At 39.7% G+C, this 26,775-nt stretch overlaps 1 protein-coding gene across 3 annotated transcripts in view; it reads right to left on the bottom strand.

Annotated features, from left to right (window-relative positions):
* The window catches only part of PLXNA4 (plexin A4), a 1,021,577-nt gene that overhangs the window by 229,618 nt on the left and 765,184 nt on the right, over positions 1 to 26,775 (bottom strand). For all 3 annotated transcript variants that reach the window (XM_063926762.1, XM_063926763.1, XM_063926764.1), the window contains exon 10: positions 7,046 to 7,246. In XM_063926762.1, coding sequence (XP_063782832.1) covers positions 7,046 to 7,246 — 201 coding nt within the window. The remainder of the gene's footprint in view (positions 1 to 7,045; positions 7,247 to 26,775) is intronic.

Raw genomic sequence — 26,775 nt, 5'->3', positions numbered from 1 at the left:
GCTGGAAATAAGATAAGTAGACTTGTAATGTGGGACTAACCTACTGTGTGTGCGGGGGGGGGGGGGATTGTTGGTATGCAGGATATGGTTGTGTACAGGAGGGCATGTTTGTGTGCTGAGGGTTGGTTTACTGGTAGGCATGTTGTATAGGGGGGCATGTTGGTGAATAGGGGGACATGTTGGTGTGCAGAGGCACCTGTTTGTGTGAAAAGGGGCATGTTGGTGTGCAGAGGCACCTGTTGGTGTGCAAAGGGGCATGTTGGTGTACAGGAAGAATATATTGGTTGAGTAGGAGGAGTATGTTTGTATGCAGGTGGAGTATAATGGTGTGTAGGGGACATTGATAGAGGGAAATTTTAGTGGGTGAGGTAGGGAGGCATGAGTGATGGTGAGTGAGGAGTATTTCTGAGGTTGATCAGGGAGTGGTGGTGAGGAGGGGAATTACAGTAGGTAAAGAATGGGGTCATTTTGTAATATATAGCAATTCAAAAGTTTAAGTTCACTGGTTATACCTTACTTAAAATGCTTATTAAAATTAAACATATAATATTATATACAGAGCCGTAGCAAAGGTAGCTTTATATGTGACACCACCAAGGATGACTACTAAAATGGAAGGGGGGAGGGATGTAGCATGCAGTTGCTCTAGGTACCATGACTTCATGCTACACCTCTGGCTCCTTGCATATAGGTACATTTGTCACCTATAGACCCACTCTCTTGCAGTTGTACCAGGACCATCAAGGAATTGGTTGGGGTCTAGTAGTAGGGAGCATGGCCAAGTGTCTTATCAGGACCATGTCCCACCATGATGCCCTTCCTCACAGTTTCATGATTACACAACTAGTTCATCTACCAATCCACCAGTTACTTACATATTAACTTATAATTACAATGTAGGTTATTACATTTTTCGGAGTTTGTTGAATATGGGGAGGCTGCATCAGCACCCTAATAATGAATGGGCCTGTTACATAAAACAGTGTTTCCACATGTATAACATTCCCTTTGAGCTTATTGAATAGGCCCTTGGTCTTGAAGTTAACAGTGCTTCCATGATTGCATGGATGTATGGCACTCACTAACAGTAATTATCTAGTAAATAGTATAGGGAAAAGGATCTTTATTAATATAATAAAACTGACTACAATATCTAAACGTGAAACAATGATGAAAGCTATGACACAGTAGTTAGTATTGCTGCCTCACAGAATTTGGATCATGAGTTCAATTACACCCATTACCGTATCTGGGTTTTTATGTTCTCATAGTGCGCGGGCTTCCTCTGGGTGTCTCGGTTTCCTTGTACACTCCAAAAACATACTCAGAAGTTAATTGGCTTCTGACAAAATTAACGCTAGTGTGTGTATGTTTGTTTGTGTGCTTGTGTGTGTGCGCTTTTTTGTAATATATAGGTGCTATACACTGAAGTGACAGGTCATAGGATAGTTGCCCACTATTATGTAGGACCCCCTATAGCATGGCAAAGTGCCACAACTTGAAATGGCATCAATTCCACAAGTGAACAGAAAACTTCTGGAGAGTAGTTGACCTATACCGTTTGGATATCTTCCCACGGTTCAATGATATTTGTAGGTGCAGGATCTTGGGTGCAAATGGACCTCACCACATCCTATAAATGCTCAATTGGAATCCTGTCAGTCAAATGTGGTGGCCACACCATTCGACAGGACTCTCCAGAATGCTCCTCAAACCAATTTTGGACAACTTGGGACTGGTCATTATCCAGCTGGAATATTCCATAATTGTGTGGGTACATGACAACATGACATCCATGAAGGGATAAAAATGGTCATTAAGCAATGTAATATAGCAGTTACTGGTCAATGACATGTTCAAGAGGACCAGTGGACCTAACCCATGCCACGTGGTCACAACCCACACCATTGTGGAACCACTACCAGCCTGCATGGTGCCTTGTTGACAAATTGGGTCCAAGATCTTATGTGGTCTGCGCCATACCCGAACCCTATCATCAACCTGAAACAACTCCAACAGTGACTCATCGGACCATGCCACATGTTGCCAACCTGCAAGGGTCCAATTAGCAATGTCACAAGCCCAGGTGAGGTGCTGTGTCCGATGTCATAGTGCTAACAGGGGCACTCTGATGAGTCTTCTTCTTTCATGTTGCATGAGAAGCTAAAGATTCCTGCACTGACCTACTGGATATGCATCTGGTACCTCCTGCATTGAATGTGGATGTGATTTGAGACAGTGTCGCCTGTCTGTTACCACGGACTGTTCTGGCCAGACGCTGCTGCTCATGATCATTAGCTACCCATGATTGGCCACTACGCTGTTCACAGGTTTGGTAATGCCTTCCATGGTGTATTCCCATAAAATCATAGATCGAGGAATGTTGAATGTCTGCACAACTTTGAAAATTGAATGTCCCATCCATCAGGCACCCATTATCATGCCCTATTCATGTCGCCTTGCCATGAGCAGCCAAGCTGGTGTTCAAATTGACTCACGAGACTGACTCACCGACAACTGATGTGGGTATTGCCATTTGCAAGATGTCACAGTACGGTGGTGCCACCTACCATTACATTTACATCTTGCTGTCCCATGACTTTTGGCACTTTAGGGTATGACAGTTAATGAATAATAAAGTGCATGTCTCTGATATTAAAAATTAATATTTTAACTGATAACACAAAGTCAGTATTTGTCATTAGTTACGTAAATTTAATAAAATCATCTTATATGATACTGTATGTGACATAGGGATAGCATTACTGTATCTTCTTTCTACTTCACTGAAAATGTGTGTTTTCTTCTAAAGCAAATTATTCATTCATTCTTTGAAGTCTACTATACAAAGTAAACTAAAATGCGAGTTATAGAAAAACAATTTTCTCAGTATCTCCCATCAGCCAGGGTACCATGATTTCCCCACAATTTATGTGTTATGTCTAATTACACATTTATTTCTTATTCAATTATGTTGCATTCACCATGTGTAGCACAAAGAAGTAGTGATTACATAGAGAAGTAAATAGCCTTCAGCTGACATTTGAAATCAGAACCAAAATTAAATAAAGGTCACAAAGAAATTGTATGATTGGTTGAGTATTAAGATTTTTTTGAGAAATAGCAAAACTTGCAGAAACCAGATTTAACCAATATTTAACTGAAATATGTCTATCAAATAACTTCACTCTATAAATCGTGTTCTTTGCATGTCGCACCTTATTCTCTATAGTGTGAGCTTGTCAATGCTTACAGTAACATTGCTGTATTGCTATATCTGAAAACTGTTGCTACTGTAGGTTGAAACCTTTCACTCCACTGGGATGATAGCTTTTTGTGTTCAGCGAGTGTGTGTGCCTGGTGTGTTACAGTAAGTGTGACCAAAGGGTGTTTGTGTCAGTATTTCACCTGGAGCTATCTTTTTGAAGGCAATTTGGTGTCTATTGTGCATTGTATATACTGTATGTAGTATCAGTTAAAAAATGCTTCTTAATTACCCCTAGACAAAAAAAGTGTCTTAATGGCTACTTAAATTTTTTTTTCCATAATATAATAATTCTGAGAGTATAAGTGTAACATCTTCTAAAGTAAGCTGATATTTTATTCTAAAGTACAAAAATTAAATAGTATCAAGTGTTTCTCATGTGTTCTCAAATGGACAAAAGCAGACATAAGTGGTCATTTATCTAAATGTTCCATTGATGATTGGAATTCTTTTCTGTAGCTAGGATTTATGTCACATCAATTCATTCTACATACATTCCAATCTTAAGGTTTCTCGATTTCGCAGTTTACCATATCCAATATTAGCTTTGAATCAAGCTGAATATATTGACATACTGTAGGTTCAAAAAGTACAGTGTTTGCAGTTTATCTTCCATTTAAACTTGAATACTGTAAATTGAAATAACCCAGCATCATGTATCATAGCATTTCCCAGTAAAAAACGTATGTCTGTGATAAAGTATATCAGTGGAGACACACTACACCTACATATACTGTATTTACCATCTCACGTAACTAACTATTCATCAGAAAATCTGTAGAAGAAGAAAACAAATGTGTTATACAGTACAGTATGTTGATGTTTGTCAACTTCAGTTGCCTATAATGGCTGCATCATTGTCATATCACTAGGTATCAGATCTAGCGGGAGATGTGAGAAGTAGCGTTCAGGTGTAATGAGAAGATCAGCATTAAAGCAGTGACCACTGAATGATTAGGATTCAAATCAACTTTACAAACTAATCATGTAGTCAATAAAACAACAGTAAGTGGTTCACTTATAGAATAACCAGAAGAAGATAATCATCTTCCTTGTATTGCTATTCTTCTCGGCCTGCAGGCTATGCTATGAAGAGAATGTCATTTGTACTTAATTTTTCAAACCATAAACTCTTATGAATTTTCACATGATGTTCACAGTCCAATAACCTGGAATGTAACTGTGGATTTTATTTTCTCAAATCCTCATTTGTATCACCTCATAAAACTCAGTGATTGGTTTCCTATTGTTATAATGTGTTTACTACAATAGGGCAAATATTAACCATTTTTAAAATAATTAAAAACTTTTTTCTAATTTTTTAACAGCTGCAAATAGAGAATTACAAGAATTTTCTAATTATAAAAGTGTTAAAAAAAGTAATGCATTGTGATTATAATGTGTGAGGACCATAAAAACTGCCTTAAAGCTGTCCTAGAGGATAACTGCACGTTAACGCAGCCACAGTTTATAATTTAATTAAATAAAACATATGTGTGAATGAGATAGAAGATATCAGAGATGTGTAGCTAAACGAATGAAGCATTTCTACATTTATCTGCCTATTTTCAAGTGCAGTCTGATTATTATCTCATAATGTATAATTTCCTATAGATTGTAAGCATGGGAATAGAGCAGGGCCCTCTGACCTGTGTGTTTTGTAATATCCAGCTGTTGTTTTGTTTACAGTGTTAAGTCCCAATTTTAGGACACTACAGAACACGTTGGCACTAAATATATAAACATTAATAATAAGTCATATAAATCTGTAGAGCCCACAGGAAACACAAATCTATTACTGTGTATGTGTATAGTGCCAGTATACTCTGCCTTTTATATATAAAGATTAACATTGACTAAATAGCCATGAAATTGCAGAGATTGAAAGTCATCCTTCTTTAGCTATAAAGCTGTTCAATTTAGTTGGACTGATGTCAGCTTCAGTGTATGTTTTCATTTAATTGTACTCATGGCATACTAATATCCCTTTTCCACCTATGAGCACGGGTCTCAGCCCTTTCCCATCAGCAGTCACCAACCCGGCATATTGCCGGGTTGGTGACACTGCTAGTGACGCGGCAGGGGCGGCGCTGGGAGATCACATGATCTTCCAGCGCCGCCCTTCCATACAGTGTAAACGGGAGCCGTGTCGCATCGACACGGCTCCCGTTTACACTACAACCCTACCCGGCTCATTCCCGTGTCCTACCCAAGTAGATAGCCGGGTAGGATTCACGGGTCACTTGATCCGGGTTTTTGTGGGGGGACCCTTTTCCACTTGCAAAAAACACGGGTAAATGCGTACTCCCGTGCATTTACCCGTGTTTTTTGAGCTGGTGGAAAAGGGGTATAAGATTATAAATTTATAAACGTGTATTTTATTATAAAATAGCAAACCCTAAAAATGATTGCTAAAAGATATGTCATAATACATATGACGCCAAACAAGGGCAATGAAAACATGTACACCATACACATGTATCATTTTTCACATATATGGTTTTAATTGTATTTTTATTCATTTTACTCTAATACTATGGACTCTACTTTGACTTACATTCTGTGTTCAGGTCATTCTATATCCAGTAAAACAATGTAAAATACTGTGGACCTACAGCAAACTAGGAGCATTACTCAGAGTTTAAAGTAAATAAAGGATTTGGTTACAACTTTCAAATTTTTTCCCGTGTGTGTGCTTCTTATGAATTATGCAATTAAAGTTTATATTCAGCTCTGAATAAGACCCTAGATGTGCACCTAAAAGTACATCTGGAAGACCACAAGGCATCATATTAGGTATAGACATTTTATTGATATCACTCTGATAAAATTAAATCTCATCTTTGCTAATGCGCAAAGCTAGGTGCACAAGTGTGCCAATTCCAAGTAGGAATAGCCCTGGTGTGCGCCGGGCTTCTGGTTGGCGGCAGCATTATGGCTGTCTGGATTCCGGCGTTGGTATCCTGAATGCCAGGATCCCGACCGCTGGCAAATTGACTGCATCCCTTCTGTTCAACACCTCCTGCTGACCACTGCACGCTCCTCTACTTCTGCAAATGCGGACAGCATGCTTTAGAAACAAGTGTCCTTTCAAATCTAGATACACAAGTGCAAACCATGTTGTGTGATACTTTTCAAGATGATCTTGTGGCATGCTTCCTTTATGTTGCACTTTGTAAATGACGTCCTATGTATATTGAATGTGGGTGGTCTTCTGTATGCCGGCGGTCGGGCTCCCGGCGCTCAGTATACCGGCGCCGGGAGCCCGACAGCCGGCATACCGACACTTATTTTCCCTCGTGGGGGTCCACGACCCCCAGAGAGGGAGAATAAAATAGTGTGGCGCGCGTAGTGCGCCACCGTGCCCGTAGCCTGGCGAGCGCAGCGAGCCCGCAAGGGGCTCATTTGCGCTCGCCACGCTGTCGGTAAGCCGGCGGTCGGGCTCCCGGCGCCGGGATGCTGGTCGCCGGGAGCCCGACCGCCGGCCAGCCGTAGTGAACCCATTGAATGTATCTGTATTATTATACAAATGAGAATTTTTTTTAATTAAATAAATTATAAAAAAATAGCTCTTTTGTGACCTATAAATATATATTATATTTGTATGCATTTCTTTACACAAAGGGGGATAGATTTGTGGTATAATCTCCACGAAGATGTAATTATATACAGTCAAAAATGTAAAATAAAAAAAGACGCAGAATAATCTTACAAATACAGCATGGTGATGACTTATAATAGAACAAATACACTTACAAAACAAACAATAAATACACTTACAGAGGTGTTTTGACATTGAACACTGGAGCTGTTGAACCGAAGAGCTGGAACTCTCTGCTCATTTCCCTGGATATGCAGAATACACTCATAGCCTTTCTGGCCTGACTGGGGTTGTGGCAAATTCTTTGCTTTTAGTGTGATAGGTTTGACAACTTCAACAGGAATCAGGATCTTCTCAGTCTGAAGAAGCTGAGGACATTCCTTGATAAGGAGAAACAATTGATAACATAGTAAACATTCCATAAATCTAGTTTATTTTCAGAAAACAATCATAACACCATGAAAAGAAGAATTATGTTTTACGTATTTGCACATAAATGTTGGTAAATTATTCTACAAATCTTGTCGAATTTGAGTTACTCTTCTTCACCATCTTTAATCTCCCTACTTATCCCAATACTGTAGACTGTAACACTATTCTTTGGGGTCATTAATAATTAATGTGATATTAATTCCTATGCTATATGCTAACATAGGAAGACACCCCCTTACTTAGTCCATTACTATATCACGGTATGATATAGTATGGTATAGTGCAGAGATTCAATGCCTGTAAAATATAGCTTTTCCAACATGTATAGGGAAGACTTTGGGCCTAATGGGACAAATTGTACAACTACAACCCTTTTCTCTGGCATGCAGGGGAGAAACCCAGCACAGGGCAAGTCCACCCACTGTTGCCCCCTGCCTATGCAGCCTAGTTGCCAAGGCAGTTGGAGGGCATCCATCTTTTGGGTTGCAGTGGCTGCATGTGATATCACCGTGCGCGCATGCGCAGAAGTGCGAAGATCGGCAAATAGCGATTTCTGCACTTCTCCGGGGCTAGCTGAATTAGCCCCTTTATTCTTACAGAAATAAAGAAACTGAGTTTATCATTTATCATGAGTTGCCTGGTCTTAAACCCTTGATCTTCTGTAGTCTGACTCATTCTTAATATCACTTCAGGCAACAAGTTCTGTGTCTGTTAGGCAGTACTTGTTTCTTTCTTTTGCAATGTTCTGCTGCACATCTTACAAGGTCAAGTGCAGATCATTTTCTAATTTCCCGAAAGGATGCATCTCTATAAACTAAACCTATCACATAAGCCTTCACTTAGGACTTGGACATTCTGTTTGCCCCGCAATCTCTGTTTTGCATGTGTACTTGTTCCCTGTCCTGGACTTTGTTTTATTCCTGGTTTGACTTTGTTATTGTTGCATGAAATTATTGATTGTTTATCCTTTACATGCTCTGTTTGTATACCATTGTTAGCAATTGTCATCTCTATACACTGTCGCTCCAGTTGCTGTAAATATCCCCTCTCTGCGTGTCAGGACAAGAGTGACACGGCCGCACTGAACGTCTGTCTCACTTAAAATGTGTATTTTAGTCGCATAAAGAATCAACTGGGAGTGACAAAACTATATTGCTAGCTTGCACTGATCAATCTGATGTGTGACATTTGTATATCTGTGTGCGTCTGAGTCTGTGTAACTCTAAGGGCTTCAACTTGAGCAGCCACTGCTTTTTCTCATGCTAAATTTCATTGTGCTCCATCTGGGACTTTTTATGTTTAAAACTAATTTCTGTGCGGTTAAAATTGCAGTCCAACATCTTTAATAAGTACACTGCGAGTGGTGTTTGCTGTGTCTGTGAAGTGAATAAGATGCAAAGTTTAAAGGAAAATACAGCATGCGGCACCTGGGTGTCTTGCGTTGTATGGTTGTATGAGGTCACATCTGTACCTGCTCCTCTTCTACCTAAAGTGGCTATCTGACCAATTTATGTAACTGATTGGCATAGACTGCTCTGAGATCAATGCACATAATACTAATACTCTCTATGACACTCACATTTACTACACATTTACTACAACCAGCATCAGCCGTCATTTATGGCAAGGAATGTTTTGGTAATGTTCCTCACCAAACCTCTGATATACCCCATCTGTATTAGGAGTGCTACCTACAGGGACTGTAGAAGGAGGACCTTGGTGACCATACAGTATTTGTGCTTATAGGCCATGTTTATCAATCCTTCTACATTGAACAAGTTGAGGTTTTGCTCATAGCAAGTCATCCGATTTTATAATTTCTCTACTCAGTAAAATGATTGCTAGAATCTGGCTGGTTGCTATGGGCAATGCCTCTTCTTGTCCAGTTTAGAAGGTATGATAAATCTGCCCCACGGGCACAAATATGGTCACCAAAGTCCTATGACATTATTAACATGTGGTTCCAACATTTCCTTTTTCTGCCCCTTCGATAATGGATAAGTGACCCCATACCTTTATTTTATAACATATGACACATTTCTGAAGAATATGATAGAGCAGTTTTATGGATAGGTTACAAATAGTTGAAGACAGAAAAATAAACGTAATTGGGTGACATCTGTAAGCTCTTCACTTGTCAGATCTGTTCATAAAATAGCACATTTATTATCTCGCTGCATCTGCAGAATATTTTTACTGTACTCTACTTTGTAGAAAATGTTTCTCACATCACAACACAAGCCATAATAACTGTGTTGCTATCTTTCAAAAGAGGTGTTATGATTATAAGTTCAGCCTCACATGGAAAACAATTATAACTAGGAAATACAGAAGATAATTAGGACTCTAAATGCTACATTTATAACATTCTCACACATGGAACTGGACCATGCTATAATATTTTACCTATGGAGGTAATTAAACATTTTAAATGAAATGTGATAAGTCAAAAGAATAGACTGTATTTAACACAAGACACAGTAGCACAGTATTGGAAAAGTATGTGATAACAACATGTACTTATTATGAGTTACATTTACATAGTCTCCAAAATGTATTTCAGAAACTTATTGCAAAACAGAACTTTACCTCTGCAACATGTAAATGAATTCAATTGATTGGGTAATAATTTGGTGGAAATCTATTTTTAAATCTACAATGACAAGTAAATATTCTAAATAGTATAAACAAATGTAGCAAATAGGTTCTCCTGCAGAGATGTCACTTTCTAAAAAAGGTTTCCAAACACATTTAACTGCCAACATAAAATAAAAGTACAACCACAAGAGGCCATAGTCATGCCAAGTTCAAGTTTAATGAATATTGAACATCTACCTACAGTATGAAACAAAAAATATCCTATTATTTTGCCTCTTAAATTTTCTGTTGTTTTATTCAATTTTTTTCTTAATCACAATCCCAAAATAAAACCTGGGATCCTAGTATTGTAGTCCAGTAATCCAGAAATCCAGGGATTTGTAAAGAAGTTTGAGACTGGAATCCCTAGATCCCCACTAACCATTCAAAGCATTATTGCCATATACATAATTTTGCTTGGGCATATTCGTATGCACAATATTTCCCTAACATTCTGGTCTCAAACTTAGTCCACATAGGGGGTCATACCGAGTTGATCGTAGCTGTGCTAAATTTAGCACAGCTACAATCATCTTCCCTGACATGCAGGGTGACGCCCAGCACAGGGCTAGTCCGCCCCGCATGTCAGTGCGCCCCGCCCCCGCACAAATACAATAGCATCGCACAGTGGCGATGCTTTTGTATTTCAGGAGTAACTCCCGGCCAGTGCCCCCCTCCCAAACGGTCCGGCCACGCCTGCGTTGGCCGGATCGCGCCTCCTAAACAGCGGCTTAACGCCACTATTCAGCCCTAGGCCCTAGGCAGCAACTACTGCCATGCGCTGGCGCACTGTGGCGTCGGCGCATGCGCAGTTCCAACCCGATCACTGCGCTGCGACAAACTGCAGCGAGCGATCGGGTCAGAATGACCCCCATAGTGAGTAAGAGACCAAGACAGAATCCTGACAAAAGAACTCTTAGGGCCCCATTAACAATAGTACTTAGGGGGAAATGTATGAAGCCGTTAAAGGAGTGGAAACGTGAGCCATTGGAGAAGATATCCATGGCAACCAATCAGCTTTGAGGTGACATTTATCAAGTGCATTCTATAAAATTATAGGCTGCAGCTGACTGGTTGACATGGTCATCTTCTCCACTGGCTCACTTCTCCACTCTTTCCACTGCTTCACACATCTCCCCCTATATGTATTACCAGTTGCATATTTCATTTAGTATTGCAGTGATACTAATGAATATGCTGTTGGTATTTAACATTAGTTACCTCTCCAACAAGGTCCACTGACATCCCCCCTCAGCGGCATCCTCCTCTTGTGTTGTTGGCAGCCTGCTGCTGCCAGCAACAGGTTGCTGTGTGAGTCACATGCGCAACAGCCAGTCTGAGTTTACGTATGACACTTTCACTGAGTGGGAACTTCACAATGCCTATTAAGACTGCTGCTGAGTCCCTTGTGTCAGCAATGGGGACCGCATCACCACTGCTATCCATAGATGGCGTATACGGTACTGTGACAAACAACGGTAAGCTAAGCTTAAGATACTGTATACTGAAAGGAGGACATAACCCCTTTAGCAGTCGCTGTTACTTCCAGATTCTGTATGGTAAATAAGTTTTCTTTGTAGTATTTTCACCCCTCCCAGATTTTACAATAGTTTCCTTTACTAGTGATTAGTTGGTTTTCTCAGAACTTTGCACACATTCGCCATAATGTTTCATTAAGATGCACAGTCAGTAAATTAAATAGGCTTTTTAGATTATCTTTAAAAAAACAGAAGCTACACCAATAATAATACAAGATGTTTGGTGAAGTTTGTGTGATACTTGTGAAGCCACGCCAGGTGGCACAATCTGCTAAGCAGTGGGGTAGAAACGAAAACTACAGTTATGTGGGAAAGCACCCAATGTCAACAACCAATACAGATTCTCAGTGACATCCTATGTATTGGAACTTTTCATCAAAGTAATATTTTATCGTTTTATTGTAGTTCAAGATCACTGGTTTGTAGGAAACACTGGCCAATACCTGGGCTTAACATCTTCCTGAATATATTTTCTTATGTTCAGTCTTGTATAAATTATACAATTTAAGCAAATAATCAATTTTTTTTTGTAAAACTCAACTCAGGATGTATAAAAAAAAACAAAAAAAAAACCCCAATAACTGCATTTTTATCCACAAAGATATGATTTAAATGTCTTTGGTTTAAATCAGTTACTGGTTCTACAAATCTATAATAGGATACCTAGGACAAACGCACACTTTGATATTGCTAACACAAAAGTCACCAGAAACCTACAAGGGATCCAACTTAAACAAATGTCGGGCATTCTCTTGGAAAGCTGTGCTACCTAATGAATCTGCACATTAGCTGTAAATTCCTACCATCTACCCACAAACCATTTCAATTTAAATGTAATTCTCAACCTTGCGACTTGTGAGTGCACATTCTGATCTGGCTTCTTCTAAACATTATTTAATTTGCTTGAAATGTAGCTCTTTGTTGATATGTTCTAACACAAGTCTGTGATATTGAACCAACCTGGTCTTATATCCCCTGAGAGCAATTTAAGGGAAAGAAATAGAAAGCTGGCAGGAAGTCAGGTGGTGGCAAAGCTCTCAGTCATGATTAGAGCTCAATATTCCTTGAGTAAAAGCTTTTTCTCCTACAAGGCTTTGCTCTCTTTTATTGATGGATCCTTTGAGCCAAATCTTTAAACCTAAGCAAAAAAAGGTTACTTCCTTTTCACCCTTTGAAATAAAAAAAATATCACGAACGGCAAAGAAATCTATTTTTGAAAAAGTGAATTTCAGAAACTATTTAGGCTAACAATGATGCCAGAAACCTGAGATAGAGTCCCTGGCAGGCTGTGCTAGAGAGAGCAGTCCACAAATAATAGAAAGCGACTTTAACAAGCAGTATTGCACATTGTTCACACTTAGTCACCCATTTGCCATGTGGTACCAAAGAATCCATCTTAATTCACATCTCTGGAAATGTGCCAGTGTGGTGGCAGAGGAGAACATAACACCAATTGCCTCATTACTATGATGTTTTTAATGGAACATTTTTAAACTTTATGACTTTCATTAAATGTTTAGAATTAATTTTACACTACAGCTTGCGTCAACATGTAACAACAATGAGACATAAAAATGGAGGGGAACTGGGGGGAGCAACATCTAGGAGTGGAGGGGGAGGAGGAGAATATAACAAATGTTAAGATATTAGGGCAAATAAAGCAGAAAGGGCATACAAAAACAAAATATTTGATAATTGCCCTCTGAGAAACAAGTACAAAGCAGAGTTATGGATTGGAGGAGGAACTTGGCAGGCTCAGCATAATAAATATTCAACTGTCAACATTGGCGCAAAGATGATGAGGTTGATCGTGAGCTGGAGTATATGAAACCCAGGGTCTCCATGCCGTATCTTCCCTGAACATTAGAAATAATCTTAAGGTGCATACACACAGTGAGATTTTGACTTTGCGATTTCCCCTGAACTCCCCCAGAGCCCAGAAGCACCGATTTTTACTATTTATACCTTCGATTTTGACTATACTTTTGTACTAGATAGTACACTATATAGTCAAGACTGACTTTCCTGCACAGTCTATCTTTCCTTGCGATACCGACCCTGCGGGAGTGCGCACTGGTATCGCATCGGTATCGCAAGCTGCCTAACACAGTGTGATTTGCACTAACTTTCCTTGTGATTTTGACTGTATAGTCAAAATCGCAAGGATAAATATCAGCATGTGTACACACCTTTAGAGATGGCTGGAGGAACTGACCATTTTCTATATTAGGCCGGTACGGGGCAAAGGTTACTTTAGTAGAAATAAGAATGTAGCCAGTAACATATTTGGTGTGAGAGAATTTGTTGATGATAGTATTATTATGGGTTTAAGAGGAAGCTTAGATCAAGCTATAATCAGAAATCTAAGCCAACAAAGGATGGATACAGAACAGCTCCAAAAAACCATGAATTAGCCTCCCGACCTCACCACATCTATTAAGGTGTCAGAGCACCTAAGGTCAGAGAACATTTTTGCATTCACTATGAATATACAGTATATCAGTCTGTAGTGGAGATAAGGTTAGCCAAAGAAAGTGGAAACACACATACAGATGTGTCCTCATACATCTTTGCTGCAGTCACGTCAAACAGTCCCTCTTGGCACACCAGACTGCGTGAGAAACTTCTAGCACTGGGCATGTTTTAGGCTTTTATTTTTGGTGACACAATGTGACTATGATGCATAAGGAAACTCTGTGTGTGACTGAGTTTCTGAATCTGTAAACAAAGTGCTACAATGTAGCAGCCACAGCTTTTTTCCAATAAAAGTTCTGTTCTGCTCCGTATACAGACTCAGTCACACACAATATACAACTGTCATATATCAACTTGCATTGTGACTAAGATGCATTTTTGGTAAAAAAAAAAAGACGCCCAACGTTAGCAGAGTAACATGTGACCTGGCGGCTCACTCACAAGTAACTACCAAACCAGTATTATGGGTAGCAACATGTATTTCAGAACAAAAACAAAAATAACCAAAGTAAACTACATTTTACTGTTTTTTGCTTAAATGTAGCAATTTAAATCGCCTGGACATAGGCTCCAATATGAGCCCACCCTGGTGATCAGGTCCCATATGCAATCACCCTGGGCACCTACTGTGTATGCATGTCTCTCCAGCAGTGTAAAAGGCTGTGATACTCATCTGGTAAAGGGTACATAAGATCACTCTTCAGCAGTACCGCCACTTTGCAGTTAATGAGCTTGGCATTAATGCTTATTAAATACTGGTCCCATAGAAAACTATGGGAAAGACTGCTGCAGCCAGAAAGCAGGAGTTACCTCCAATATTTCCTGCTTTCTTCATTGGTGCATTTATTGGACACTTAATCCTGTCTTTTTAGCATTTTCCACATATTGTATGGGCTGGAATTGATTAATAAATAGTCCCTTAAGCGGCTACATAACAGGGTGCCAATATGCCATGTGCTCTACCCATCCCCTGGACGTCTCTCACGCTATCATTACTAATCAACCCAGGGGGAGGGTGGGTCTCATTACATTTGCTCACTAGCTACTGCTCAGTGTGCCTAACAGACACTCCAAGCAGCAGCACAGCTTCCACTGCCCTAGGGAAGAAGAGAAAGGGGTCAATTTATTATACCCGCATGTATCGTGCGGGTATAACGCTTCCTGCTTTGCCTCTTTACTAGGTGATGCAGGAAGCAGGGGCAAGTAGAAAATGGCACACACACTTAATTTGTATAGCTCTAGGAAGGATGATAAGTTAAGAGAAGGCTTCACTGAAGGCGGAGCCACAAGGTCATGTGATGGCTGCTTTCTAATCTCAGGCTGATGCAGGCATATGAATAAAGCATCTTGTATTCTGTCAGATGATGAAAAAATCCTTAGGAGCCAGGAATAAGGTAAAGGAATGACAGTGTGATCAGCTGCAGGTCCAGGAGGAATAGTGCATGTGTATAGGAGGTATGGGAATGAACCACAAGGCCATGCCAGTGTGGTAAGGTGAAGCAGAGTTATTGAAATAATTCTCCTGCATACAGCAACAATGGAAAATGGCAGGTGATGATTGGCAACATGGGGCCTTCTTTACTAATGGGACCATGTGCACTGTACACCCCGCGCCCATTAGCACTGGCGTATTTATAATGGGTGCAGTTTGTGCAGTGCACACAGGCCCCTGAGTCCGGGGGGGAACACACCGCACATGCTGGACCTATGTCTTGAATACTTACCCTCCGGAGTCCCATGCAGACAGCAGCACCACTTCAATAAATCACCTGGAAAATGGTGTGGCGGCCATTATCCCTCTAGTGCTCAGACGCTACTGCACTGCCAAAAAAAGAGGAGGGGGCCTGGACAGAGGAGGCTGCATGCAGGCTTCTTGCTCTCCTAAAATGTCCCTATCCACTAGATACTGTATGTCATTGACAAAAGTGCAAAAAGCTGTGAGGCTGCATTCCGCCCAATATGAAAATGGAACCCAACTAGTGCTTTCAATCCTTCTCTTTGAGACTATGGAAAGACCAGGATGGCTGGTTTCGCAGATATACTGTATGAGACATGCTACAAGGAATATGTAGAACTAGAATGTCTTTAATAACTAATAAACACATTGTACTTCTACATGTTCAAGGGGTCCCAGCTCCAATATCGCACTAGAGCCCAGGAGCCTTGAGCGACACCACTGCATGGCACATTGAGCTCTACTCTGAAAATGCTGCATCTAATTCATTAACATGCTTGGATTTCAAGCAAACTACATTGGCTTCAATAGAAAAAGGTCTGTAACTCTGTTAAGAAGTTTGTGGTAGATAATTGAAGAGGCGAGCTTCATTAAAAATGTACATTTCCATTATGTTCCTATCTGATTAACCTAATGTTCTTCTAATTAAATGTTATGGGTAAATCTTTTAGATGATTTACCGCATGACAAATTCCCGGTCCTGCCCCATTCACCCTTAGAGAGCTAAGGGTATGTATTCACTCTTCACTTCAAAAGCTTATGATAATTACAATATGGTGTAGTACACACAGCCCTACTTTTTATACCCTTTGAAAATTGATTTATGTTTGGTAGAACTGCTAGAGAATAATAAGACAACAATTAGAAATTCTATTCTAATTTATAAATTGCCTTCAAGGGAGTATAATGCTCATCTGTTCCCCTTATTCCTCTTCCTCCTCTTTTATGCACTGACACACCTTCAATCTATTAAAATCTCATAGCTTCAGGTAAGTAATGAAAACCTCTTATATTAGTGACAATTATACAGACAATTATCACATTTGCTTGTTTGCTATGTGTCAGCATCTGTTTTAATAAGTTCATCTGTTTCAGATCACAAACCACATATTTTTTTAAGGCTGGAAGCTGACAGCAAGATGAAGACTTATAGCTTGTATTGTATATAATATGCTGATGGAATAGCAAGACATGATGCTGGATTCAGGAACATGTGATGCAAGATTTGCCTCCCTTTCCAGTATCCATGTCAAGAAATGAAAATATATGTTATGCCTATAACAAGGAGGCAGTAAGTAATCATTTTTACAGCTCTATAAGGATTCTTTCAGCATGCTGAGAGGAGACTTATTACTAGAGACAAACTTGAGCTTTTCCCCCTAATCATTCTATATTCATCTAATCATTCTCTCCAACCCATTTTTTATTTCATTAGGCAAATTAATGACACTGACAGAGAAGAGTATATTTTCAAAATTACATTCTTTTCACTTTTCATCAGGGGACCCATGTACAGTACAGTATGGATCTCAGAGGATCAGCCACCGAAAGGGTGGTCCACTCCACAACATATTTATAATGCCCCACATCCCTTTTGTTGTTTCAGATAATCTCTGACAGCTTCAGACAACTAGGGCCAGTGCGGCACAGGACTCTTGCTGCTGTTCATGTCTATGAGAGGTGTCTGATCTAACTGGACAGTAAACAACTAAAGTAACTGGTGAATGGCCACCTGTCCTAGTGCTGTTGTGTTTACTATTTGTGGCTGCTTGGATTGGCCTGACCAGCTGCACTGGTTAATTTGTGGAGCAAAGAGAGTGTTAAGGAGGATGGAGCAGTGTAGTATTCTCATGGCACCTGCTGGAAAAAAAAAAAGAATGGGGGTTTTCATGGTAAAATCAATTTGTCTAAACAGTTATTTTCCTCCGTTTTCCAGTGTTTGCAAGCAAATGCTTGATTGTCATTTGCTCCCATACATTACCAGGCTTTTGTTCCAAGCAGCCAATTAGTTGGCTGGTTGGAAAGATGATCTATAGGCCTATGGCCCGTTTTAGGTACATGGGAGAAAATTATGCACATTTGAGTAAATAAAAATGTATTGCATATTTTTGTCAATCGAAAAAATTTTAAGAAAATAAATTATTTTGTAAATGCATATAACATTCCCAGAGAACAAGTAATATGAACATATTACGCATGAATATGCATGTACATATGCTTGTTTTTTGGGTAGCTGTAAACTGTATCACTGGCAGAAAATATAATCCAAATCACCAACATCAACACTATACATAAATCATAGCAGAGCTTTACAGGGATTAGAAGGGTAACATTTTACAGGATAGAACTAATACACCTAAGATTATAAACAGGACTTCATGCTTAAAGATGATCTGGTGTTTAAACCCTTTCTTCCTCTCCTCCTGTCAGTTGGGGGCATACTATATTTTCCCACTTACCAAGCAATGGTTCACTACCACCTCTCGGTCCAAGGAAAGTTGATAAAATACAGTATGTGGGCCCCTGAGCAATTGTTTTCAGTGAGCCTCACCTAGATCTAATTGAGACTGCCAGTCTGCACTTGTCTGCCCAGCCTTAACAAATAACAGGAATACTCCACCTGACCTACCCTCACATCTGTTATGTACAGTATAGCATTGGCTCCCAATAACTCCACTTCCTGCCAAATTTAGTAATAACTACTGTAACCACAGTTGCTATCCAACAGTTTTGCCTTATAGGCTGGGTACTGCTACCAAATATACATTTTTACTTTAAATAGAAATTTTAATATACACATCTATTTTTTTGTATCGCATTCCATATTTATTTGCAATATACAGTTTATTATCATTTGTACATTTTAAAAATATATTGTAATGAAACTGTCCTTGTACCAATGCTGTAATATACATGCTACAACAATTGCACATAGGAAGTTTCCGGATTAAGAGTGCTCCCTCTCAGGGTTATCTTTTTTCCCTTTGTGTATTTTCCTAAATTCCACAAAGGAGCAGAGACACATTGAGAATTATCCACTCTTTGAGAATTTTCCACCATGTGATAAGTATGCAGCGCTTAATTAAAAATGCATTGCTTTGATTATTGCATGTTAAATGCAACAACAACAATCATACATACTACACTATTTTAAATTGCGCACCAATATTCTTCTCTGGGTGTTTACATTATGACACCATTAATTAGTGTTGCCATAAAGTCACACACAACTGTAGAAGCAGGAATCAGAGATGTTATTAAGTTGTAAAGCAGAATGGGTCAACGTAATCCAGGCAGAATTCCAAGCTCCATAAATTTCAGCACATATTCGTTTTCCTCCCCAGTGAAATTTACATAACCGTTACAAGCAATCAAACCACTAGGACATGCAACTGGCCAACAATTGCAGAATGCATCATATATTTTATCTCTGTTTCTGAACTTTACAATACCATTATATTGATAGATTGCACACAAATCTCCAGGTTTAGTTATGGGAGGTTATACTGGAAGATCCTGCTCAGGAAAATCTCTGGGATTTATGGGAAGAGTGAGCTTTAGGGGAGATGAAAGCTCAGTAATTGAATGGAAGTATATACAGCATGTAATGTATACAGTACATTATTGCTTGTCATACACTATGCTTCATGTAGAAAAGTAAAACCATAAATTCTGCTTTTTTATAAGAAATAGATTTCCTGCTACTAATACCAAATTGATGGTATTAGTTGATGACAATGTGTTATAATAAGATATCTAATTTATGGTTTGCCTATTACATTGCACATAGGGGGTAATTCTGAGTTGATCGCAGCAGGAACTTTGTTAGCAGTTGGGCAAAACCATGTGCACTGCAGGGGAGGCAGATATAACATGTGCAGAGAGAGTTAGATTTGGGTGTGGTGTGTTCAATCTGCAATCTAAATTTCAGTGTAAAACTAAAGCAGCCAGTATTTACCCTGCACAGAAACAAAATACCCCACCCAAATCTAACTCTCTCTGCACATGTTATATCTGCCTCCCCTGCAGTGCACATGGTTTTGCCCAACTGCTAACAAAGTTCCTGCAGCGATCAACTCGGAATGACCCCCATTGTCATAATAGGTTAACACATACCTATAGGCTATACCTATAATCAGGGCCGTTTGTAGCTAATCTGGCTCCCAGTCTGTACACTACAAAATGCATTGTCCCCCCCCCCCCTCCCCCCGGAAGTAATAAATAAAATTAATAAAGGGGACGTGGACTTTATAAAAGGTGTGTGGCCTTGCAGGAAAAGACTACCTTACACCCCAGTTGTGCCCCTGACACTATATTATGACCCACACAATAATGCCAGTTACACGTTATGCGCCTGACACCAAAATATGCCACACACAGTAATGGCCCTTACACATATGCCCCATAGTTATGCCCTTGACACTATAAGATGCCCCACATAGTAATGCCCCTTACACATTATGCCCCAGACACCATAATATGCCTTACACAGTAAAGCCACTTGCAAATTATGGCACACACAGGCTACTTACTTTTAAAGTGACTGCACTTTGTCAGGGGGTGGTGCCCACATCTCCTCCCCCCACTTCTCACAGCCACCGGCATGTCAGCGTGATCTCAGAACTTCCGGGTACCGCTCTGAGCTCCTGTGTAAATTCCCTGTTACCCCTATGAGGTTGCGTCCATTTTTGCATGGACATTTTCAGCTGTATTACATGCAGACGGCCAGTCCGCATGTAGTACAGCTGCATAAATGTCCTAGTTGGTGCGATATACTCTCTCATAATGTATCCAAGAGTACCTTTATTTGAAAGCTTTTCAGTTGTATATATAAATAGTTCTATACATACATCTGACCCCACAACTGCATTATTACTTCATCATTGGCAGCCTAACAGGACTAGGAATCCCACCTCCTCTATCTTCAGTGCCCCTATTGGTGCCCTCACCTATGTATTTTTATTCACTGGCAGGAAGAAAGGCCCAGTGATCTGGTCACTGTTGGACTAGTTCTGACAAACAATGGTTTCCATCTATCAGAGTAAGAAAGAAGTGGCTACTGGAAGCCAGCAGTATAAGGAAGGGTGTTGAGAGATGGTCAAACACATCACATGGTAAACCACATGGTTAATAAGACACTAATATCTATAAAATATATTGCATTATACATACAGAAAATAAGATTATTCTGAAAATGCCTCTGGAAAATCTTCATGTCCTAATTCTAACCATTTTCTGTAACATTTCTTCTGATTAAGTTCTCTTCTAAGAAAATGTTAGTTTTAGAAGTACATTTCCATCCAAGAAAATACTGTTTATTCAACATACAGTATAAAGGCTCAGTATAAGAGCTGTCTTCACAAGTACCCATGCTCAGCAGCCTTTCATGTTCACAGCTCCGCTTTTCTTTATGCTGTTTTATTATTTTTACTGGTACAATATAGCTGATTACACTTTTAAACTTTAAACATACAGTATGAGGACATCTTCACTAAATCCCCTTGCCGTGTGCATCCTTTTACCAGCTTTAATGGTCCCTATTATACTTTATTCCATCCACAGGTTTGTGTCTTTGTTCTACAATGTCCTTTGATTCTTTATCCTTTCAATATGGATTAGCCATTTAATAGCTTATAATGCACTGTATGTTAGCTTCGTCAATTGAAAGATGCTGTGTCCAAGAGGTACAAAAACTTATTTTTTTGGAGTTTTTTGATTTATATCAATAAAACCCTTGAGACACCTTTACATGTTCAATGATAGTACAAGTCCCTCCAATGGCCCCACGGACAAAGCAGCAGGAGCGTTGTCTGTCTCAGCAGGCTGCACAGAAATTAATCGCAGCTGCTTGTCTGCAGTCATACCTTACATGAGAGCTAGCTTTTAATCAGCCTCTTATTATCCTCAATGAGACTCAACAGGAGTCTATAATGGATGGGATTCTGCCAGCAGCTCTTCCTACTCACTGTTATTGAAGAGGCTTAAAGGAATACAAGGTGGACAAACAGAGCAGTGTGCGCAGTCTATTTGAGTTACGATATTACTCCTTACCTGGAATATGGATTCAGAAGGAAGTTTATGTTATTGGTCCCCCAACATCTAATCTACATGTGGGCTAAAGAGCATTTTACTTTGAAATTTGAATTCAATTTAACATTGTATCTTTAAAGTCTGGACAAATAGGCAAATGTATGTACAAAGCGTTGGAAAGTTTTGAGCCAATGTGTGTGAAAGCCTACTGTCGCAAACTCTGGCATTTTAATGTATGACTACTACCAACTAGGTTTGGTGCTACCCAGGACAGGGTTGAGGAGTCTATCCTGCTGATGCTACATGGGAAGCAAAGTCAGGAAACAAGCTCAAACAGAGCATAAAGTAGCAATTACTGTAGAATATCTGGAACAGTAAAGCTAAAGCCCAGGAAAGTCAGTCTGACACTCTGGCAGTTCTAGACTCTGCAATCAGCTGACCACACTGATAAAAATATCACTGAGCCCCGCGCCTGCTCCATAGGAGTGAACGGGACTCCAGCTAAAGAGAGGCATCAAAGTCGCAAGACTAAGAAACAAATTATTTATACATTATAATTTCACCACAGAGACAGTATATGTCTGTTATGTATTTATTTCATTTAATAACAATAACGGGGTGACCACTACAAATTTGCTTTTTTTAGTTGCGTGGTATTTTTCTTTGCCCCTTCTGTTTTAAGAGGAAAAGATTAAAAGTTACCTTTTAATGTAAATAACTATATCAAAAAAACAAATACATAGAACAAAAGAGTGCTGCAAAAAAGGAATCTTATTTGTGGCAAATGCCTTAAACTTGACACTAGAGCTCATGATTCCAGGAGCACCTCCAGCCTCATAATACGTTGATATTATTAGAAAAGTTGATGGTTATTGGCTGTTTTTTCTTAAATACTAAATATCAAACCACTTAGTTCGGTGCAGAATAAGAACATTTTTGCTGTGCAAAGAGAGGCATCAAAGCCAAGATCCCACTCTTTTCAGAACAGGACCCCGGCTGGAGAGAGCAGGATGTTGGCCGCATGGACCTGACTGCAGGGACCAGAAGCATTGGAGACAGTAAATGATGCCCAGACTTCATTTGCATATGACACCTTCTAAGTAAGTCTAACAGCACTCAAGTGCTTTTTGTGCTCATAGATTTTAGAAGTAGAATCTCATTGATGGATTTTTAGCACGTGAGAAGTTGAGATGTGTAAAGCACAACCCAAATCCCCTTAGTGATGTAACCATGACCCCATTGCAATAAGGTTATGACCCTTTGTGGAATGGCCACACACACTATCACACTACATGGAAATCTTATAGAGGCGCTTGGGATGTATGGGGACTGTCATTGTCCTCATACTGCAGCTGCAATGAGACCCAGTGACAGGAAATGGTCACACATATGACTATAGGCCCCTGTAAATTACCTGACCTGTTTCTGATGGGCTGAAAAAAATGGATCTTGCAATCCTAAGGTGGCTTGTGCGATTGGATTGTGCATCTATGTAAACAGTCTTATTTATATATTTTTTAATTTCTGTCAAAAGTTAGTATCACCCAAAATAGTCATGACTAAATAGATGAATCATGCTAAAATTCTCCAACCTACTATCAATCAATTTATTTTCAAATCCATCACTTTATGTTTGAATAGGGAATTATTTCAATGTATGCTATGAACGTCCTTCCCATGGCCTCATTACGATGTACTGAAAATTTGGCGATATTCAAATTAGTAGTTTTTGCGCTGTCTCTCTCTCTCTCTTTCTCTCTCAATATATATATATATATATATATATATATATAGATATATATATATATAGATATATATATACATACCTACACACACACACTGGGTTTCATAACCATCATCATTACATCATTATCATATCAATATAAAAACAGCCATATCTTCACATACACACAACTCTGCACAGCCTGCAATTATTGTTACATGCACTTTCTGATGTTTACTTACATGCAATTGCCCCTCTGCAACCTAGTTACACCATCTACTCTGCAAATGCAGATGAGGCTGAGATGCATTTGACTCTTGTGTGCGTACAATTCTGGAGCATACGCAGTGATAAATACACAAGATATTGTGCATCAGCCCCAAAGTGCTTCAGAGCATGTTGCCATGTTTCCTTCTCTGTTCCTTAAATGCACTCTTACCTCATTAGATATTAGATCTGTTTAACTTCCCAATTAATATCTGGACAGCTAATTATGAGGACTGCCTTTTTTTCCTGTCAGGTGACTGAAACAAACTTTAATCAGTACTTACTGGTCTATTCATCCTCATATGTGCCCATCATGAGGATGAGCATGATGATGTCTTACATAGGCTTTTAGAATTTACACAAACCATGCCCTTTTCCGATACTTCCAGGTTCACATGCAGTATCCTTCCAAGTTATGTCCAGTCAATTTCTGTTACATGCATTTTATCATAAGCCTCTTCTAACATCACTGATTCTAGTTCACCTTCTTTGGAAGACTTCAAGCATTTGTTAACATACATAATAGTTTTACTGCCACATTTAATTTTATACTCCCCAATACCTCTTCTAAAGCCTCTCACACTCCTTTCCCATTTCCCTTACTAAGGGCCACATTTATTAACGAGCCATATTACCAGCAGAATATTTTGTTTAGTATTACAGTGATACTAATGAATGTCGTTGGTATTTAACATTACTTACCTCTTCAGCGGGGTCGAGACACGTCCCCCAACCCCCACCCCACCCCCCCACCCCCGCCCGTCCCGACATCACCACTCTGTTGCAGTTAGTACCCGTTTCTGGCAGTGGGGACCATATTGCTATCATCATCTATAGATGGCATAATGGCATATGCACTATGCACCAAACCTCCATCTTGTACCAAACTCTCAGTAACCTTTGACATTTCCCACTGGCTTTAATATATGGCACATGGAGCATTTCAGAAAATTCTACCTTGGATTTCTTTGATTTAAAGTTTACAGTCTAATCCTATGAACTTTCTTGAGACTCATCAATCTCACCACCAGGGTCATTTTAAGAGAGGGGGAGGCCCGTATTCAGCCCCCTCCTCTCTGTCAGCAGCCCTGAGAGTCTGAGCACTAGAGATTTCTCTACTGCGCATGCGCAGAACTCCGTGAAAATGGCAGCTGAGCCATTTTCTCAGTGTTTTAACAGCGCTGCGTATGTCGGTGCTGGACTCCGGAGGGGTGAGTATTTAAAAAATGGGTGCAGCGTGTGCGGTGGGGGCCCCCTCTGGACTCAGGGGCCCGTGTGCACTACACACACTGCACCCATTATAGAAACGCCAGTGCTAACCACCCATCTAAATCTATTTGTGTCACTGTTAGTAATATGTACCGGTAATGCTGGGTCTGCCCCTCCCCGTCCTCCCCCTGCTAATAATCTATCGCTTCAATCCAAAATATGCTGAAACCAAGAAATAGATGTATTAAATCTTCTAAAAATGGTACTGATGTTGCCCATAGCAACTAATTAGACTCTGACAATCATTTTTTTTAAATGAATTATAGAAATTATAGCTAGAATCTGATTGGATGCTATGGGCAACACCGCTACTTTTCATTTTTGGAAACGTAAGTAAATTTTACCTACCAAGTTGCTGGAAGACATCAAACCTTCCAAATTCAGTGTCAGTAGATATCATCAAGTTATAAAAGCAGCATGATTGCAATCCAGTTTTGCCAGTGTGTTTAAAGGACATAACGTCACTTCTATTTCTCCAATATAACTTCACTTCCTTTTAGCTGTAACAGGTCTCTCACAAACACTATTACCCATCCATTTTCTCTTCCCTAAACACAGCAGGAAGTCTGCAGGTTTCCATAACAACAGCACTCAGCTCTCATCTCCCCTTTTAACGATAGACAGGTGCCAGCATCATTGGATAATAAAAAGGAAAAAAAATTAGATTTTAAGGCTTTAATATTGGCAGCATGTTTATCACCCTAATGAACTCTATCTAGGATTTTGAGGGTGGTAGTATGGCACAGGACAGGAAATAACACCCACAGCAGGGCTTCTTTGTAACCTGAATCATTTGTCAAAACATGTTACACACCTCTGTATATCTAATCTTGTTTGAGGCCTGGGCATTGCTTTTAACTGAGTATTCCACAACCCACTGGGACTTTAACATGCGCTGTCTCCAGGTTAACAATGTGGCCCTGATTCATGTTTGCAAAGCATAAAAAGCAAGTAACTTTGTGTCTCGCACAAACCATGTTGCCATGCAAGGGAACCAAATGCATTATATATATATATATATATATATATATACACCAACAAATGTAAAACCACAGCACTCACCACCCCAAAAGTGGGGTGCAGTGTCTGCACTCACCACTCATAGGGTGGGGTGCATGTGGCCCATGGCCACCTACTTAAAAATATACAAACAGAAAGTTTAGCACTCACCAAAGCAAGCTCACTTATTTTCACAACATCAATAAATAAATGTTGGGGGTTTAGTTAGTGAATTGGCCAATGCACGGAAGCCTGCAAACCGCTCGCCAAGGTACCCCATCTTCATGCAGGTCCTACACTATCACAGAGTCTCAAAATTAAAACCTAGCAACTGTGTCACACATAATATAACTGCAAATATGCCCACTTGGTTTACTGTGTATCTGCCAAATACTCCATGGCTTTTAAAGGTAGACTAGTCACCTGACACTGGCTGATGTGAAAATAAGTGAGCTTGCTTTGATGAGTGCTGAACTTTCTGTTTGTTTGTATATATATATATATATATATATATATATATGTATATATAATCGAAGAGGACGTGGCACTCACAGCAGAAAGCAAATGATCAAACATTGATGAATGATGAGCAGATGTAAGCAGCTGGTTGCCGTTACCAGGAGAATCACTGGCAGTGATTAACCATACATGCATTGGATGGTAAGGCACTCCTAAAGCTCAGTCGGTCAAAACGCCGGTGCCCTCGTAAAGCGATAGCAATATAATCGAAGAGGACGTGGCACTCACGGCAGAAAGCAAATGATCAAACATTGATAAATGATGAGCAGATGTAAGCAGCTGGTT

Source organism: Pseudophryne corroboree, chromosome 6, assembly GCF_028390025.1.
Source record: "Pseudophryne corroboree isolate aPseCor3 chromosome 6, aPseCor3.hap2, whole genome shotgun sequence".
Lineage (NCBI taxonomy): Eukaryota > Metazoa > Chordata > Amphibia > Anura > Myobatrachidae > Pseudophryne > Pseudophryne corroboree.
The sequence above is the reverse complement of the archived record's forward strand: the minus strand, read 5'-3'. Positions and strand labels throughout refer to the sequence as shown.